This window comes from Dipodomys spectabilis, unplaced genomic scaffold (assembly GCF_019054845.1).
Source record: "Dipodomys spectabilis isolate Male_0828 unplaced genomic scaffold, ASM1905484v1 ptg000108l, whole genome shotgun sequence".
Taxonomy (NCBI): Eukaryota; Metazoa; Chordata; class Mammalia; order Rodentia; family Heteromyidae; genus Dipodomys; species Dipodomys spectabilis.
The window spans coordinates 19,318,427-19,336,708 of record NW_024870785.1 but is presented as its reverse complement, the minus strand read 5'-3'; the positions used below and the strand labels follow the sequence as shown (position 1 = coordinate 19,336,708).

Genomic DNA, 18,282 nt, shown 5'->3' with positions numbered 1-18,282 from the left:
ACCTCACTAGCCATTTTTACCACTGAGCCACCTTCCCAGCTCACCAGCCATTTTTGAGTAGCATTGGGATCCATCTTTTCTTATCCAGTGCAGCTGAGATATCGAAAAGACCAGTAAGTAGGCCTGGAGTTTGATTAGCCTAAGTTCAAATGCTTTCCATAGCTCGTGTGATCCTTCAAATTACTTTACCTCTCTGTGCCCTGGAAGAACTGGCAATTATCCCTCCCAACCTCTCAGGGTAATATGGATGAGGAGACATCCACCATGTGGCCCAGTGGCTTTTGCATCCCTAAGCCTGGTGGCTCATCACGGTTCAGAGCTAGCCAGGCCAGACAAATCCATGAGATTTGATCTCTAATTAACCCGCCAAAAGCTGGAAGTGTGGCTAAGTGATAGAGCACCAGCCTTGGGGGGCATGGGGGGAATGCTAAAGAAGAGCATGAGTTCAAGACCCATGACAAGCACATAAAAAAGGGAGAGGCGGGCAGGGGCTACTGGGCAGGTGGCTCCGTGGTAGAGCGCTTGCCTTGCATGCCTGAGGCCCTGGGTTCGATTCCTCAGCACCTCATAAGCAGAAAAGGCTGGCAGTGGTGCTGTGTGGCTCAAGTAGTAGAGTGCTAGCCCTGAGCTGAAGAGCTCAGGGACAGCATCCAGGCCCAGAGTTCAAGCCTCACAACCACCACCAACAACAAAGAAAAGAGAGCGGGGTGGGGCCATATTATGGTAGCAGTAACTAAAATTCTGGTGCATTTACCTTCTGGTTGTTTCTGTAGGGATATAAGCTACCCAATAGTCAGTCCCTTTCTGCTGGTGATACAGACTGGGCTGACCCTTAATTAGGACAGGTGACTCAGTTTCCCAATCCAAACCACAGGCCCTGGGCTCTGACTCATTGCCTGGTGAGGCGAGGGGGGGCGGGGGGAGGGGGAGGATAAAACAGGGCAGAATCGTCTGAAATGGGGACACTGCTTGTGAAAATCTCACAGTGAGACTGTACGTGGAGCAAAGGGGTGCTTCTTTCTTCCTTACCCCAATTCTCAGGAGGCCATGAGCAATCGCACCCCCAGGAAGGCTGTGTGCTTACTAGACCGGCATCTCCTCCTGTCACACTTCGCCCCCCTCCTCAGAAGACAGGAAGGAGGGGGGAGGCTCTGGCTGGATCAGAAGGAAGAACTGGAGTCTCTCAAGTGGGCTCTGCATGGTTCAAGCCCAGGGGGACTACTAAGAGCACCCCATTATCTCTCCTACAGCCCTGTCTTTGACTTACTATGGAATCAAAAGTTCTGTACTGCTAGGCATTAGTGTTTCATGTCTGCAATCCTAGCTACTCAGGAGGCTGAGATCTGAGGATCTCAGTTCAAAGCCAGCCCAGGGAAGGAAAGTCCATGATGAGACTCTTACCTCCAATGTTAACTACTACAAAACCGGAAGTGGAGCTGTGGCTCAAAGTGGACTGGAAATGTGTCTTAATGGTCTACAGTGCTTGCTTAGCATGCAGGAAGTCCTGGGTTGGGTTCCTCAGTACCTCATACACAGAAAAAACTGGAAATGGAGCTGTGACTCAAATGGTAGGAGTGCTAGCCTTGAGCTTAAAGAAGCTCAGGGACAGAGACCAGGCCCTGAGTTCCAGTCCCAGGACTGGCAAAAAAAAAAAAGAAAGAAAGAAAGAAAAGCTAAGGGAAAGCCAGAGGCCCTAAGTTCAAACCCTAGTACTCCTCCCCCACACCTACCCCCCCAAAAAAGGTTCAAGTCTCACCAGGTCCTTCAGTAACCAACAGCTGGATATAGGAACTTCCCCAAGCCTAATCTAGCCCCCCACCCCACACCAGTCTACTCCATTCCCCCCCCCACTTTCAGGCCCCTATTTGTCAGAGGTGGCCGCAGAAAGGGGAGAAATGTGGATTTATGGCTGCCTCCTTGAAAGACAAAGTTGGCTTTTGTGTTTGAATTGGGGCTGGGGTGGAGGGAGTTGGTGAGGGGCTGGTGCTGCAGGAGGGTGGGAGGAAGGGGCAGGGCCCAAGGACAGGGCTTGAAGACACTGAGGAGGTAGACAGAGGGAGGCAAAACTTCTCAAAGCAGATCAGCTGCCCCAGGCCTCACTGGATGGAGTACCCCTGCATACACCCCAACAACAGGGTGTCTGAGCCACCGAGGGTCCTCTGAGGTTGTTTTGCTACCCATCCCCCCCCCATCCCAGTTCCAACAGCCAGGCCCCACGCTGATCTCTCTTCTTCCCAAGTTTCAAACCTCCATTCAAAGCCAGTTGCCAGTGGCTCACATCTGTAATCCTAGCTTCTCAGGAGGCTGAGAGCTGAGGATCATGAGTTGAAACTAGCCCCAGTAGGAAAGTTCCAGCAGAATCTTTATCTCCATTAAACCCGTCCCCCCAAAAAAACAAAAACAAAACAGAAGTGGAGTTGTGGCTCAGGTGGTAGAGTTTCAAGTAGAAAAAAAAACTACAGGACAGTGCCTAAGGTCCTGACTGAATTCAAGCCCCAGTATTGACACTAAATAAATACACAAACAAATAAACAAACGTGCTTCCATGGGTTTACAGAGCATGCAGGTTGGGGCTTGGCTTGCTTCTGCGCCCTGCCAGGATCCTGCTGTGTCCCACTACTGCTTTCTGGTGGGTCTAGTGGGTTTGAGCAAAGGGCAGAGCGTCCCTTGGTGCCTCGTTCAGCAGGTGTTTTAACTACACCTCAGAGAGCCACATCCAACACCCGCAATGAGCCTGACCAATAAAAGCATGAGTTTATAGGCTTCATAAACATTTTACTAGAGAAATCAAGGCCTCCATTACCCAGTGGCCTCTTCTAACTGACAGCTTGTCTACTGGGGCTTCTATGAAGCCCCTGGGCAGGGGGGAAGATAGTGGAGACCACACTGTAGTTCTACCAGCTTCCCTTTTGCCCCCAGAAGACACCCCCCACACACCCCTTTTACCATCTCATCCCTGCAGCTTTCTTTCTTCCAACTCTCCAAGGCCTGAGGCTTCTTTCCCTAACTCTCACAGCTTTATCTTCCCTGTGGATGGCTGATACCCTTGAGGGAAGTTACCTACCTCTTTCCTGGCTCCCAGCCCTGTTTTGAGACCTCTCAGTTCCTTTTTATCTTCCTTTTTTTTTTTTTAATGTGGTAAATAGCACCATGAAACTCCTTTTTACAATTAATACATGCTAATAAATTTAAGTCAGGCACTGTGGCTCTCTAGTGTCTGTAATCCTAGCTACTCAGGAGGCTGAAATCTGAGGATTGAGGTTTGAAGCCAGCAGACAAAGCTGAGAGATTCTTATCTCCGATCAGCCAGCAAAATAAATAAATAAATAGATAGATAGATAAATAAATGGAAAATCAAGAAGGAGAGCTGTAGCTCAAGTGGTAGAGTGCTATCCTGGATGGAGAAAACCAGCCAGTAAAAGTGCAGCAGTGAAGAGCACTGGACTGGAAAGTGAACTATACAATTCATGGGTGGAGATGGGAGGGAGGGACCGGGAGAGAGTGTGGGAACAGATGAGAATGTATGAAAGGAAATGTATTCATTACCTGATTCATGTAATTGTGATCTCTCTGTATGTGCATCACCTCTATAATAACAGTAAAGTAATTTTTTTTAAAGCCAACCAGGAGTACAAGACCCTGAAATCAAGTCCCAGTACTGGCACAATTTTTTTTTAACATTTTACAACTTAATGTGAATGGATATGAGTGTTTAATAGATGATATATCAGGGGGGCATGTGGTTCACATCTGTAATCCTAGCTACTCACGAAGCTGAGATCTGAGGATCATGGTTTGCCCAGGCAGGAAAGTCTATGAGACTCTTTGATAAACTATCAAAAAGCCAGAAGTGAGGCTGTAGCTCAAGTGATTAGAGTGCTAGCCTTGAACACAAAATTTTAGGGGCAGTCTAGGACTGTGGCTCAGTGATAGAGTGCTTGCTTAGCGTGCATGAAGCTCTTGGTTCGATTCTTTAGTGCCACATACACAGAATAAGCCAGAAATGGTGTTGTGGCTCAAGTGGTAAAGTGCTTAAGCCTTGAGCAAAAAGAAGCTCAGGGATAGTGCCAGGCCTTGAATTCAAGCCCCAAGACTGGCAAAAAAATTATTATTAAGAATAATAATAATTCTGGGCTGGGAAGTTGGCTCAGTGGTAGAGCGCTTGCCTTGCATGCCTGAGGCCCTGGGTTCGATTCCTCAGCACCACATAAGCAAAAAGAAAAAAAAAAAGCTGGAAGTGGCGCTGTGGCTCAAGTGGTAGAGTGCTAGCCTTGAGCTGAAGAGCTGAGGGACAGCGCCCAGGCCCTGAGTTCAAGCCCCACGACCGACCAAAAGAAAAGAATAATAATAATTCTTTCTGAGCTACCTAAAGAGGGGCTTGGTTTCCAGAAGGATGTTGGCCCAGGAGAAGTGGCACATACCATTGAAAGGGCCTTTGGAAGAGTCTGGCTCCCAGCCCCCCTCCTGAGTGACTGGGGGGGAGGGAAGGGGGGGACCGTCGGCCCCTCAGATCCCCAGTGCCATTAGCTTTTGCAAAGTCTAGGTTTTGAACTTTCCCTCCCAATGCGTCCAGCCCTCACCCCCCAGCTCTTTTTATCATCACACACCGGATAGAAGTCTGGCTGTAGTCAAAAGGTGGGAGGCCTCTGCTTCCTTCCCAGAGCTGTGCCCTGACCTTTGGCTGCCCCTTCCTGATTCCCCACCCCCACCCCCCAGCCTGTCTAATCAGATCCAGGCCTGACCTCCACAGAGGTCCTGGGCCAGGAGAGAAGGTCTCTGTCCTCCACTAAGCAGCCCTCCATCCGCCTGCCTCTCAGGAGATCCCTCCCCTCTGGGTGATTTATAGGGGTGTTTAGGAGTGTTTCCTGCCACTTCCTGCTCCTGGCCAATCCAAGGATTGCTGGGCTACGCTCTACCCCTTCCCCCGCCCCCCACCTTGGTTTGGTGGTAGAGCCCAGAGAGGCCCAGAGATTTCCTTCCTACTGATTGCCTGAAATATGAAGTAGTACTAGTGTGGGCTACAGTCATGGGGCTACCCCACAGTAATGGATCTATACTTAAATCCTTACCTACTCATGGCTCTCAAATGACTTGTTGAGGCCCGCCCTCAGCCCATCTTCTCAGGTAGCCCAGGAATTCTTTCCATAGAAAGACACCAGAAGAGACCATCCCTAGCCCCTAGCTCTGCTAACTCAAACCAGAGCAAGAACAGAATGATTCTTACTATTGATTGATTTTTTTTTTTTGGTGCCAGTCCTGGGGCTTGAACTCAGGGCTGCTGTCCCTGAGCTTTTCTGCTCAAGGTGCTACTACTTGAGCCATAGCTCCACTTCTGGCTTTATTAGTGCTTATTTGGAGATAAAAGAGTCTCAACTTGCCTGCCCAGGCTGGCTTCCTTCTATGATCCTTAGATCATAGAATGGCTAGGATTACAGGTATGAGCCACCACGCCTGCCTTCGCAGTGTAGTTGTGAGGGGAGAAGGTAGTTGCTCAGTAGAGGCCGGACTTCTCCATACCAGCCCCCCTGAGTAGCAGCCGCCGCTTTGCACTCTCCTCCTCTCCTCCGTGGGAGCCCAGGATGGGAGCTGGAGACACAAAAGGCCTGACTTCTTAATGAGGCGGCATCTGTACTCAGCAGAGCTATTAGTCCCTGCCCCAAGTCCCTGGGGGCTTCCAACTCCTCTCCAGCTGGAGTGAGGAGGAGGGGGCAAACAGCTCCCTAATACCCACAGGGGCCAGTCCCCCACCCCCACCCCCCAGGGTACAGATTGGAAACCTTGAGCCTGGGTGTCTTCTCCATTCTTTTGGCCTGTGGGTTGTCAAGGGTCCAAGGGAGCCTTTTTCCCAAGCCCCTGAACTGACCTGCTGGCATGTGTGTACTTGCACATGCCAGTCCTGGGGCTTGAACTCAGGGCCTGGGCACTGTCCCTGAGCTTTTGTGCTTCAGGTAAAGCCCCAGCGTTACTTCCAGCTTGTTTTGTTTGTTTTCCTGAAGTTTCATTGGAGTTAAGAGTCTCAGGAACTTTTCTTGCCTGGGTTGGCTTTAAACCACGATCCTAAGATGTCAGTGTCCTGAGTAGCTAAGATTACAGACACACTACACCAGTGCCTGGCCCTGCTGGCCTTTGGCCAGCCGTGGCCTTTGGCTTGGGGCTGGGCAGGCTGACCTCCCAGTGTATTCTGGGAATTCTCTCACCAAACCAGTTGGGGGTACCAGCTGGGTCTCCCCTTTGAGAGGAACCAGGGCACTGTTTCTAACAGCTTGGCTTGCATTGAGACATTTGTGATTGATCACCTATCTAGTCCAGGAACTACACACCGGCTATAAGGAGATGTCAGACTCAAACCCCCTGACGTGCACCATCAGGGTACGGGAGACACTGTTGAAAACACAGAGCCCGGCCCATGTGTGCAGAGAGCCACACACCCCTCAGCCACCCTCCCCAGAGGCTCCCTCAAAGAAGAGGAAGCAGAGCCCGAGATTTTTTTTATGCATGTTTATATTTAATGAACCCCATGCAAATGAGACAGAGAACAGTCACAAAGGAACCAGCCCCCAGAGACTCTGTGTAGGGCACAAAGACTTGCCTTTCTGGAAGTCTTGGAGTCTAGAACAGGCCTGTGGATCATAGGGGATGGGGACCCCAAGGAGGGCTGGCCTGGTCACACATCAGAGAGCCAGGATGGAGGGGAACTGGTGTCCCTCTGCTGGGGTGGGAGGAGGGCTTCTGGAAGGTGGGGGAGGGAGGGAGAGAGAAGACCCAGTTTGATGGAGCGCCGAGGGGAGGGGCTGCCGTCTGGACAGATGGTGTCCCGCCTTCCTGCACTTGATGCAAAGTGGATTTTAATGAAATCTCAGCCCTGGTGCTGAGCTGGTTGCCTGTGTGGGAGGGGAGGGGCTCCCTAGAGTGGGAAAGCGGGGGAGGGGGAACACTTAACCAGCCTCAAACTGGAGGGCAAAGGGATCTATCAGAGCCCCTCTCCGCAAGGGCTTTACAGAGGAGAGTTGAAGTGTGAGTTCAGATTCTCGTCTCCCCTCCCCCCTCCCCCCAAAGGTGGGGAGGGAGAGCGTGAATATTTATAACACATTGAAATGTAGATGGGTAGGTTTGACAGCCTTCTGAGGGGGTCTGTCACCTTGGATAGACGCACCCTGATTTCTAGGAGGGTGGGGGACATAAAGAAACTGCAAAGGAGTCAGGCGCTGGTGATGGCTCACTCCTACAATCCTAGCTACTCAGGGGAATCCGATCTGAGGAACCTGGTTCAAATCCAGCCTCGGCAGGAAAATGCCTGAGATTCTTTTTTTTTTGAATAATAAAATAGAAACCTTTATTACGTTTTGCATATCTTTTAAAATATGAAAAACAAAGGGGCAAAAAGTTTTAAAACTATTTTTTTACAGATGTTTCTTATCTCTGATGAACTACCAAGAAAGCTGGGCGTAGAGCTGTGGCTTAAGTGATTGGGTGCCAACCTTGAAAAGAAAAAGCTAAGGGACACCGGGTGCTGGTAGCTCACGCCTGTAATCCTAGCTACTCGGGAGGCTGAGATCTGAAGATCCAGGTTCAAATCCGGCCTGGGCAGGAAGGCCCCTGAGACTCTTATCTCCAATGAACAACAACAAACAGCAACAACAAAAAGCCAGAAGTGGAGCTGTGGCTCAAGTGGTAGAGCCCTAGTCTTGAGCATAAAAAAGCTCAGGAACAGGACTCAAGCCTCAGGGGGAGAAAAAATGGCCGCCAGACCTTAGTAATGAGGGATTGATGAGGCTTCCTCGCCCTGTGGAGCAACACTGGATTAAATCTGTCCCCTTTCTGTTCCTCAGTTTCCAGTTCTGTCAAATATGGAGCATACGAGTCCGGTCTTGCCTATGAAGGCAAGACATGGGAGTCATGCTTTCTCTAGTAAGCCTCAGATACTTCTTAAGGATGCTCAGAGCAGCCCAAATTGTCCAGCGTCTGTACAGACCTTTTTCAATGTCTTAGCCCAACCTGGGCCGCCTCGTATTGGGTGTTTGTACAGGTAGGAAGTTTGGGGGTCAGCTGGCTTGGCCTCCAAGCTTTTGCCCTACCTCTGCCAGCTCTGAGAGGACTCTGCCCCTCCGAGGGTGACCCTTCCCGATCCCTTCCCTCCCCCTGTCTTCCCTTCTGCACAGTGCAGGAAGCTTTACCTTGTGTTCTCGTTTCTTCCTCCAGCCATGTCTGATTTCCATGTGCACCCCCAGGCCACTGTGGGTGAGGAGGGGGGCGTGGCCCGCTTCCAGTGCCAAATCCATGGGCTTCCCAAGCCCCTGATCACGTGGGAGAAGAACAGAGTCCCCATTGACACAGACAATGAGAGGTAAGCCAGGTGGAGGGCTGACAGAGGTCAGCTGAGACTCTGCCTTCAGCTCAGGCTGTTTGTGCTGTTCCAAGGGGAACTCAGCATCCACAGGGTCTCAAGGCCCAGCTTCCAAGTTCATGGTCACATCTGTGAAGCCACAGTGGCCAGAGCTGTGATGAAGCCCGTGTCTCTAGGAAGTCTCCACAAGTGTCTGGTGTCGTGGAAAACTTGCTCATCATGTCTTGGACTGTATCTGGGGTATTTCCTGTGACTCCAGGTTCTAATGGCTTTGTCTCTCTCCCCAACAGGTACACGTTGCTACCTAAAGGGGTCCTGCAGATCACAGGACTTCGGGCAGAGGACAGTGGGGTCTTCCACTGCGTGGCCTCAAATATAGCCAGTGTCCGGGTCAGCCACGGGGCCAGGCTCACTGTGTCAGGTGAGATCTTTTGGCCAGTCACACCTGTGGGTGTCTTCATGTTTCTCTGACAAAATCCCTCTTGTTGGCTTTGGCAGCTTCTGGGGTGGCAGAGGAGGTACCGGGCTGGTTTCTACTTAGTTAGATCCATCTGGGAAGTCCAGCTTCTATCTGTCTTAGGGTTGGAGAAGAGGGATGGTTATGAGGAAAGTCCTTCCTGCTTTTCTGTTCACAGGATCTGTTTCTGGGGGTAGGGGGGTAGATAAAATGAAGAAGTAAGAAAGATCCCAGAGGCTTGGCACCGGTGATTCATGCCTGTAATCCTAACTACTCAGGAGGCTGAGATCTGAGGATTGCAGTTGGAGGCCAGCCCAGCCAGGAAAAGTCCTGTGAGCCTCTTGTCTTCAGTGAACCACCAAAAAGCCAGACGTGGGGCTAGGTCAGGCTCAAGTGGTAGAACACTAAGTCTTGGGCAAAAAAATAGAAGCTCAGGGACAGTGCCCAGGTCTTGAGTTCAAGCCCCAGGGCAGGCACATGAAAGTAGAAAGAGAGAAAGAAGAAGAAGAAGAAGAAAAAAGCAAGCTCCCATCGTAACTGAAAGGAAGGAGTAATGTGGCATTTTCCTTCCAGGCTCAGGCTCTGGGGCCTACAAGGAGCCGATGATCCTCGTGGGGCCTGAGAACCTCACCCTGACCGTGCACCAGACTGCCGTGCTGGAGTGTGTCGCCACGGGCAACCCAAGACCCATTGTGTCCTGGAGCCGCCTGGGTGAGCCTTACCCACAGCTCCTGCCCCTCTGCCCCTGACCCCCCTCCCCCCAAGGGTGGTCTCATCCTGGGACTGTGGGGGGGGGGAGGGGAGAGGACTTTGAATCCTGTTTGTTCTCTGTGGGGGGTTGATCCCTCCTTTTTCTGGCCAAAAACTGGGGTGTGCTGGGGAGACAAGATGGGAGAGGGGTCCATCTGCTTTCTACTCTCCCTTGAGTAGTGGCCTTAGTTAGCTCCCTGGGTTACTTCTGCCAGTCTTCCCTGAGTCTCGCCTCCCGCCCCCCCTCAAACATCCCCTCTGGTCTACAGTGCTCAGCACCCCTGTAGGTCCTGGCCAACACCTCCAACTAAGTCATCCCAAGCCCCTCAGACTCCCCCTGATCCTTCATCAAGCCTAGCCCCGCCTCCAAGGTCCCCCTAACCCCCTGAATCTCCTCGCAGCCAAAGGGTGCAGATGGTAGTCCAAGCGGAAAGGTCCCTGGGGGGAGCAGGGGTGGGAGGCATTCACAAGGAGACTCTGCCACATTGTAGCAGCTGAGTGGGGGGGGCGAGGAGGGGCAGCAGGGGATAATGGAGTAGATTTCACCACTTCAGGGCCTGAATGGAGAGCTGTCTCCTTGGGTTCTGACTGTGTTAATCGGATCCTGGGGGAGGGAGGGGGGGGGAACTGGGGGGGGGAAGGGCTGGTTCCTGGGAGATGCTGGAACAAGTAGCCTCATCCTCAGAAGAAGTGCTGCTGGGGCCATCTGGCTCGCTACCTCCATCAGGCAGGAATGGCTCATAGGCCTCACGCAAGACTAACCAAGGCCCTTGAACTGCAAGACTGCTCAGAGCCTTTGCATTCATGGACCTTCTGGACCTTGAACTCAAGGCCTTGGATGCTTAGATGCTGTCCCTTAGCTTTTACCACTCAAGACTGGTTTTCTACCACTTGAGCTTTACTTCTCTTTTTCTTTTCTTTTTCTTTTTAATTTTTGCTGGGTAAGAGTCTCTTAGAGGGCTGGGAAGGTGGCTTAGTGGTAGAGTGCTTGCCTTGGCATGCATGAGGCCCTGGGTTCCATTCCTCAGCACCACATAAACAAAAAAGGCCGGAAGTGGCACTGTGGCTCAAGTGGTAGAGTGCTACCCTTGAGCTGAAGAGCTGAGGGACAGCGCCCAGGCCCAGAGTTCAGGCCCCACAACCAACAACAACAAAAAAGTCTCTTAGATAAGCTGGGTTGCCAGTGGCTCAAGCCTGTAAGCTACTCAGGACGCTGAGATCTGAAGATCAAGGTTCCAAGTCAGCCTGAGCAGGAATGTTCCTAAGACTCTTATCTCCAATTAACCACAAAAGCTGGAAGTTGAGCTCAAGTAGTAGAGTTCTGGCTTTGAGCACAAAAACTCAAAGACAACACTCACACCTTGAATTCAAGCCCGGAGACCAGTCCAAAAAAAACAAAAACAAAAAACATAGCTGGCTTCAGCTTTCTGGATAGCTGGAATTACAGGGGTAAGCCGCCAGTGCTCAGCTTAGAATGACTGTTTGGCCTGAGAACTTGTATTTCTTTCTTGCTTTGTTTTTTTTGTCAGTGTGACTACTCCCCTGATCTCCTTCCTTCTCTTTCCCTCGGCTTCCTTTGCAGATGGCCGCCCCATTGGGGTGGAAGGTATTGAGGTGCTGGGCACTGGAAACTTGATCATCTCAGATGTGTCCGTCCAGCACTCAGGTGTCTACGTCTGTGCTGCCAACAGGCCTGGCACCCGGGTGAGGCGCACAGCACAGGGCCGGCTGGTGGTGCAAGGTATGGACTGAGAGCCAGGCCCATCCCTGGTCAGTGCCCAAGCCCAGGACCCCATATCCCCCCATGTCCTGTTCCCAACTCTGTCCCTGGCCAGGCCAGGCCAAAGGCAGTTGCTGCTCTGTTTGTTAGACTCAAAAAATCCCCCAAAAAGCTGGGTGACACAAGTGCATACCGGTAATCTTAGCTACTCGGGAAGCTGAGATCGGAGGATCAAGGTTTGAAGGCAGTCCATGTAAGAAAGTCCATGAGACTCTTATCTCCAATTAGTGACTAGAAAAAAAAAAAGCTGGAAATGTGGCTCAAGTGATAGAGTGCTAACCTTGAGCAGAAAAGCTCAGGGACAGTCCCAGGCCCTGAGTTCAAGCTCTTAAAACTGGCATTAATGTATCTATATCTCTCTAGCTATCTAGATATCTCCAGGTGCTAGTGGCTCACACCTGTAATCCTAACTATTCAAGAGGCTGAGATCTGAGGATTGTGGTTGAAAGCCAGCCTGGGCAGAAAAGTCCGTGAGATTATTATTATTTTTGTCAGTCATGGGGCCTGAACTCTGGGTCTGGGCGCTGTCCCTCAGTTCTTCAGCTCAAGATTAGCGCTCTACCACTTGAGCCACAGCGCCACTTCTGGCTTTTTCTGCTTATGTGGTGCTGAGGAATGGAATCCAGGGCCTCGTGCATGCAAGGCAAGCACTCTACCACTGAGCCACCTTCCCAGCCCAGAGACTCTTATCTCTAACAAACCACCAGAAAACCAGAAATGGACACTGGGGCTCAAAGTGGTAGAGTATTCACCTTGAGTAGAAAGAGCTCAGGGACAGTGCCCAGGCCTTCAGTTCAAGCCTCATGACCAACAACCACAAAAAGTCACTGAAAATAAGCAAAGAAATGTCTCAAAACCAGTACAGGTTTAATTCAGGACAGAGGCCTGCCAGAGGGAGTCTCGAGTGAAAAGCTAGACTCTACAGCCACCTATAGACTGTAGGTTTTTTTTGATTTTTGTTTTTGCCAGTCCTGGGGCTTGAACTCAGGGCCTGCGTGCTATCTCTGAGCTCTTTTCCTCTCAAGGCTAGAGCTTTACCACAGCTCCACTTCCAGCTTCCTGGTAGTTATTTGGAGAGTAGAGTCTCACAGACTTTCCTGTCCAGGCTAGATCCTCAGATCTCAGCCTCCTGAGTAGCTGGGATTACAGGCGTGAGCTAGTTGCACCCAGCTTAAATGTCAGTCCTGAAAATGGAAATCCCTTCCTGGATTGGCCAGGGGGGTAGAAGAAGGGCTTCCTCCTTAGCCCAGCAGTATGGAGGCTGGCCTTCCTGGGGAAGCCTCTTGTCCCATCTTATCCCTTGGTCCTTCTCCCCCCCTTGGTCCTCATTGGTGACCCCACCTGCTTCTCTATGCCCACCCAGCACCGGCTGAGTTTGTGCAGCATCCACAGTCAATATCCAGGCCAGCGGGGACCACAGCCATGTTCACCTGCCAGGCCCAGGGCGAGCCCCCCCCCCATGTCACGTGGCTGAAGAACGGACAGGTGCTGGGGGCAGGCGGCCATGTCAGGCTCAAGAACAATAACAGGTGGGTACAGGTGGGATTTTTTTTTTTTTTTTTTGCCAGTCCTAGGGCTTGAACTCAGGGCCTGAGCACTATGCCTGAGTTCCTTTTGCTCAAGGAAGGCTAGCACTCTACCACTTGAGCCACAGCTCCACTTCTGGCTTTTTCTGTGTCTGTGGTGCTGAGGAATGGAACCCAGGGCTTCATGCATGCTAGGCAAGCACTCTACCACTAAGCCATATTCCCAACCATCCTCCCCTTTGTGTGTGTGTGTGTGTGTGTGTCAATTGTGGAATTTGAACTCAGGTCCTAGGCGCTGATCCTGAGCTTCTTTTGTGCAAGGCTAGCACTCTACCCCTTGAGCCACAGCTCTACTTCCAGCTTCTTGGTAGTTTGTTAGAAATAAAGAGTCTCATGGACTTTCTCCTACCTAGGCTGGTTTTGAGATCCTCAGATCTCAGCTTCCTGAGTAGCTGGAATTACAGCTGTGAGCTACCAGTGCCCAGCTGAAACTGGTCCCTGTATACTGGCGAGCCCCACAAGTCGCTTGTGCCCTGGTGGGACTCAGTTTCTCCATCTGTCTGAGGCTTTCTCTCCCCCTGCAGCACACTGACCATTTCCGGAATCGGTCCTGAAGACGAGGCCATCTATCAATGCGTGGCTGAGAACAGTGCGGGCTCCTCTCAGGCCAGCGCCAGGCTGACCGTGCTGTGGGCCGAGGGGCTGCCCGGGCCCCCTCGCAATGTCCGGGCTGTCTCGGTATCATCCACTGAGGTCCGGGTGTCCTGGAGCGAGCCACTGGCCAACACCAAAGAGATCATCGGCTACGTCCTGCACATCAGGAAAGCTGCAGGTAGGCCTTGTGCGTGGAGAAGGTTCTGTTTCCTCGTCTTCTCCATCCTGTGGGTCCTGCCCTAGTGCCTTTCCTTTCCTTCTGCCCCCTGTTCTTTGCCCACACCCTTATTTTCATCATTGCTGCCAAGACTCCCTTCTGGGCTGAGAATGTGGCTCAGTGGGAGAGTGCTCGCCTAGCATGCATGAAGCCTTGGGTTCGATTCCTCAGCACCACATACACAGAAAAAGCCAGAAGCGGAGCCGTGGCTCAAGTGGCAGAGCGCTAAGCTCAGGGACAGTGTCCAGGCCCTGAGTCCAAGCCCCAGGACTGGCAAAAAATAAAAATAGAGACTCCTTCCTGTCCCAATCTTTCCTCTCCAGATCCTCCCCAGCTAGAGTATCAGGAAGCCGTGAGCAAGAGCACCTTCCAGCACCTGGTGAGCGACCTAGAACCTTCCACGGCCTACACCTTCTACATCAAGGCCTACACGCCAAGAGGGGCCAGCTTAGCCTCTGTCCCCACCCTAGCGAGCACCCTGGGGGAAGGTGAGACCATAGCTTCACAGGATGATGAACCACCCCAGATATGTGGTGAGGTTGGGTACTGCACCTGGTACCTGGTCCTGAGGCCGGGTAGGTGTTGTCCACTGAGGTTCTATTTGGAAGAAGGAATGTTTTATGTTTTGGTGTACCCAGCCAGGCACACTGGTGGCTCATGCTTGTCATCCTAGCTACTCAGGAGGTAGAGATCTGAGGATCGAGGTTTGAAGCCAGCCTGGGCAGGAAAGTCTGTGAGATTCTTATCTCCAAGAATCACAGAAAAATCCAGAAAGGGTACCCTGGCTCATGTGCTAGCACACTAGCCTTGAGCAAAAGGAACTCAGGGACAGGGGCCAGGCCCAGAGTCCAAGACCCAGGACTGGCTAAGTAAATAAATAAATGAAATTATGTGCTGGTTCTGGAACTCTGGGCCTGGGTGCTGTCCTTGAGCAATTTTGCTCAAGGCTAGAGCTCTGCCACTTGAGCCGCAGCTCTACTTAAGGCCTTTGGGTGGTTAATTGGACGTCAGAGTCTCACCGACTTTCCTGCCTGGGCTGGCTTTGAACCTCGATTCTCACATCTCAGCCTCCTAAGGAGCTAGGATTATAAGCATGAGCCACCAGTGCCTTCTTTTCTAATTCATGGAATGGGGTAGTTTGAGGAATCGGTACATGCTCTAAGTCAGAGGCCAGAGAGCTGGCAGGTTCTTGGGGGGGGGGGGGGGCGGGTGGATGAGTCTGGGTCACAGGGAGGAGGTGGAAAGGTACAGCCATGACTGGAACCCTCACATCCTGGTCTCCTCCCGCAGCCCCTGCCCCACCCCCACTGTCCGTGCGCGTGCTGAGCGGCAACTCCCTGCAGTTGCTCTGGGAACCCTGGCCCAGGCTGGTCCAGCGTGAGGGTGGCTTTAAACTGTTTTACCGCCCAGCCAGCAGGGGCTCCTTCACCGGCCCCATCCTGCTGCCAGGGACAGCCTCCTCTTACAACCTCAGCCAGCTGGGTGAGTGAGGGGTACAATCAGGGGCTGGGTGGAGGCAGCATGCCTTCCTATCAGGACGGGGCTGCCTACTAGAGATGGGGTAGTCTCTCAGCATTCCTGTGTTCCCCAGACCCCAGTACGGTGTATGAGGTGAAACTGCTTGCCTATAACCAGCATGGAGAGGGTAATGCCACCGTCCGCTTCGTGTCTTTGAGAGGAGCATCTGAGAGGACTGGTGAGGGTTGGTGGGGGGCAGTGGGGGAGGTGGGGGGGGCAGTGGGGAAGGTGGGGGGGGCAGCAGATGGCACTCAGGAAGACCAGGGCCTGAAGGAGCGGGCAAGCAGGCAAGGTAGGAGGGTGACACGGCTCAGATCTGTGTGACCTTGATCGTATGGTTTCACCTCTCCAAACCCCAGTTTTCTGTAGAAAACAGGGATGATGGCCGGGCATTGGTGGCTGAGGCCTCTCATCCTAGCTATTTAGGAGGCTGAGATCTGAGGATTATGGTTCAAAGCCAGCCCAGTCAGGAACATTGATGAGCCTCTCATCTCCAATTAACTAGCAGAAAACCAGAAGTGGTGCTGTGGCTCAAGTGATAGAGCGCTAGCCTTGAGCTGAAGAGCTGAGGGACAGTCCAGGCCCAGAGTTCAAGTCCTACAACTGACAAAAACAAACACACACAAACAAAACCAAGGGTAACATTTCCTACTGTGGGTCCCAGAGAACAAAACTCTAGAATCTGGTTAAGGGATGAGGAGTCCCTAGAAGCAAGGAGTCTGTGAATCCCTGAGGCCAGGAAAGATCCCCCAGCCCCATCCTGGGCCTGTCCCCTTCCCTCCAGCCCTGAGCCCGCCCTGTGACTGCCGGAAGGAAGAAGCCACCAATCAGACATCGACCACGGGCATCGTCATCGGCATCCACATCGGGGTCACGTGTATCATCTTCTGTGTTCTCTTCCTCTTGTTTGGCCAAAGGGGCAGGTGGGCCCGGGGTCAGGAGGAGCGGGGCCGGCCTGGGGTGGGACTTGGGGTGGGAAATGAGGAAAAGCCCTGGCAAGGAGACCATTTGGGGTTCAGTCCTCTCGTCTCATTCCTTTGCCTCTGCTTCTCCCTGGATCACCCCCCACCCTAACTTCTGGCTCCCCCTTTATTAGGGTCCTCTTGTGTAAGGATGTGGAAAACCAGCTCTCTCCCCCGCAAGGTCCCCGCAGCCAGAGGGACCTGGCCCTGAATGGAGGGAGACAGGGAGAGAGGAGCCAGCTGGGCGGCGAGGAAAAGCACATGGATGCCAAGGAGTTGGAGCAACTGTTCCCTCCAGCCATGGTCGGGGGGCAGCCTGGGCCTCGGCCTCTGGTAAGAGCTCAGGCCTCCTCTCCTGCTTTCCTATGTCTGATTATTTATTTACTTATATGTTTGTTTGTTTATGTATTTATGTATTAGGTGCTGGTCCTAGGCTTGAACTCAGGGCCTGGGCACTGTCCCTGAGCTCTTTTTGCTCAAAGCTAGGAGTACTCTATCATTTTGAACCACAGCACCACTTCCGATTTTCTGGTGGTTGGTTGGAGATAAGAGTCTCCGGCTGGGAAGGTAGCTCAGTGGTAGAGCGCTTGCCTTGCATGCCTGAGGCCCTGGGTTCGATTCCTCAGCACCACCTAAGCAGAAAAAGCCGGAAGTGGTGCTGTGGCTCAAGTGGTAGAGCACTAGCCTTGAGCTGAAGAGCTGAGGGACAGCGCCCAGGCCCCAGGACCGACAAAAAGAAAAGAGTTTCACAGACTTTTCTGCCCAGGCTGGCCTTGAATTGTGATCCTCACATCTCAGCCTCTTGAGTAGCTAGGATGACAGGTGTGAGCCACCAGCACCTGGCTCCATCTCCTCTTCCATAGATCTTGGGCATTGGCCTTGATCACCAGCCAGGTCTTTTTTGGGTACAGGACTCTGGGTCAGTGCTTTTTTTTTTCCTATACTCTGCAGCTGGCAGGAGGCCTGAGGGAAAGAAGGGGTTCGGGTGTGTGTGGTGGGGGGAGTTCTCTGGCCTCCAAGCTGACGCCTAGCTGCCTGGCTGTTCCACAGGATCCTGCAGCCCCTGCCCTGTGTGAGGAGTCTCAGTTCTCCGTGGGGTCACTTCACAGCTTCAGCCTTGTGGATGGGAGGACACCAGAAGCCAGGACCCCCTGTACAGACCCCGAGACTGCTCCACCACCCCAGAACCCAGGCCGGGGCCTCCTCCAGGAAGGACAGACCGCTGGCCTTCCCTAGCCCTAACTGGCCATCCACCTCACCAGGACCAGTAGTAGCCAGTGCTTGGCAGGCTCTGGGGGGGGGTAGCCCCTCTCTCCCCCCCCCACCCCATTCTCAGGTCAAGGGCGACATTTCTCCTGTTCTGTGGGTTCCGATGGTCCCGCCTTGCCCAGCTTTTCTGGCCTGATTGAAGGACAGGGTTCTAGAAACCCTCAGAGCCAGAAAGTTGGGATGGGGTGGGGAGGGAGCAAGAGGGAGAAGGGTCCATCTGGAGGTATACCCTCCCCCCCCCACCATTGCCCACCCCCCCCCCCCCCCAACTTGGAACTGAGTGAATGTTTTCCTCTCTCATACTGAAAACTTAGAATCGCAAGGAGAAGAGAGGCAGGCGGATTGACTCCAAACCTCGGCCCGCGCCATGGCTGGGCCCGGCCTCTGTCTCCTCTGTGGCCGCTTTGTTTCTCAGGATGGATTGATTCTTGCTATTGAGCTCTGTGCACCTACCTCAGCCGGAATGAATGTCTTGGGGAGGGGGGGGCCTCAGCTCTCTGTACCCCCAGCCCCCCCCAGAGCCCGAACGCACTCCTACCTCAAGCCCCTTTTATGGATACCCCCTTTCCCTTCCCATGTTGTCTAGAGTTTAAAACAACAACAACAACAAAAAGCCGGGTGCCAGTGGCTCATGCCTGTCATCTGAGTTCCTCAGGAGGCTGAGATCTGAGGATCAGGGTTCAAGGCCAGCCCCGGCAGGAAAGTCTATGAGAGTCTTCTTACTAATAAACGACTCAGAAAAGAAAAAGCCGGGAGTGGTGCTGCGGCTCAAGTGGTCGAGCGCTAGCCTTGAGCACAAAGAGGC

General features: G+C 52.6%; 1 protein-coding gene across 1 annotated transcript in view; it reads left to right on the top strand.

The window, feature by feature from the left end:
* The window catches only part of Igdcc3 (immunoglobulin superfamily DCC subclass member 3), a 36,882-nt gene extending 19,438 nt beyond the window's left edge, over positions 1-17,444 (top strand). Inside the window, exons 3-14 of the mRNA XM_042687611.1 lie at positions 8,200-8,344; positions 8,635-8,765; positions 9,375-9,512; positions 11,134-11,292; positions 12,695-12,860; positions 13,442-13,689; positions 14,052-14,216; positions 15,019-15,210; positions 15,320-15,424; positions 16,031-16,169; positions 16,343-16,541; positions 17,259-17,444. Coding sequence (XP_042543545.1) covers positions 8,200-8,344; positions 8,635-8,765; positions 9,375-9,512; positions 11,134-11,292; positions 12,695-12,860; positions 13,442-13,689; positions 14,052-14,216; positions 15,019-15,210; positions 15,320-15,424; positions 16,031-16,169; positions 16,343-16,541; positions 17,259-17,444 — 1,973 coding nt within the window. The remainder of the gene's footprint in view (positions 1-8,199; positions 8,345-8,634; positions 8,766-9,374; positions 9,513-11,133; positions 11,293-12,694; positions 12,861-13,441; positions 13,690-14,051; positions 14,217-15,018; positions 15,211-15,319; positions 15,425-16,030; positions 16,170-16,342; positions 16,542-17,258) is intronic.
* Positions 17,445-18,282: the final 838 nt, after the last annotated feature.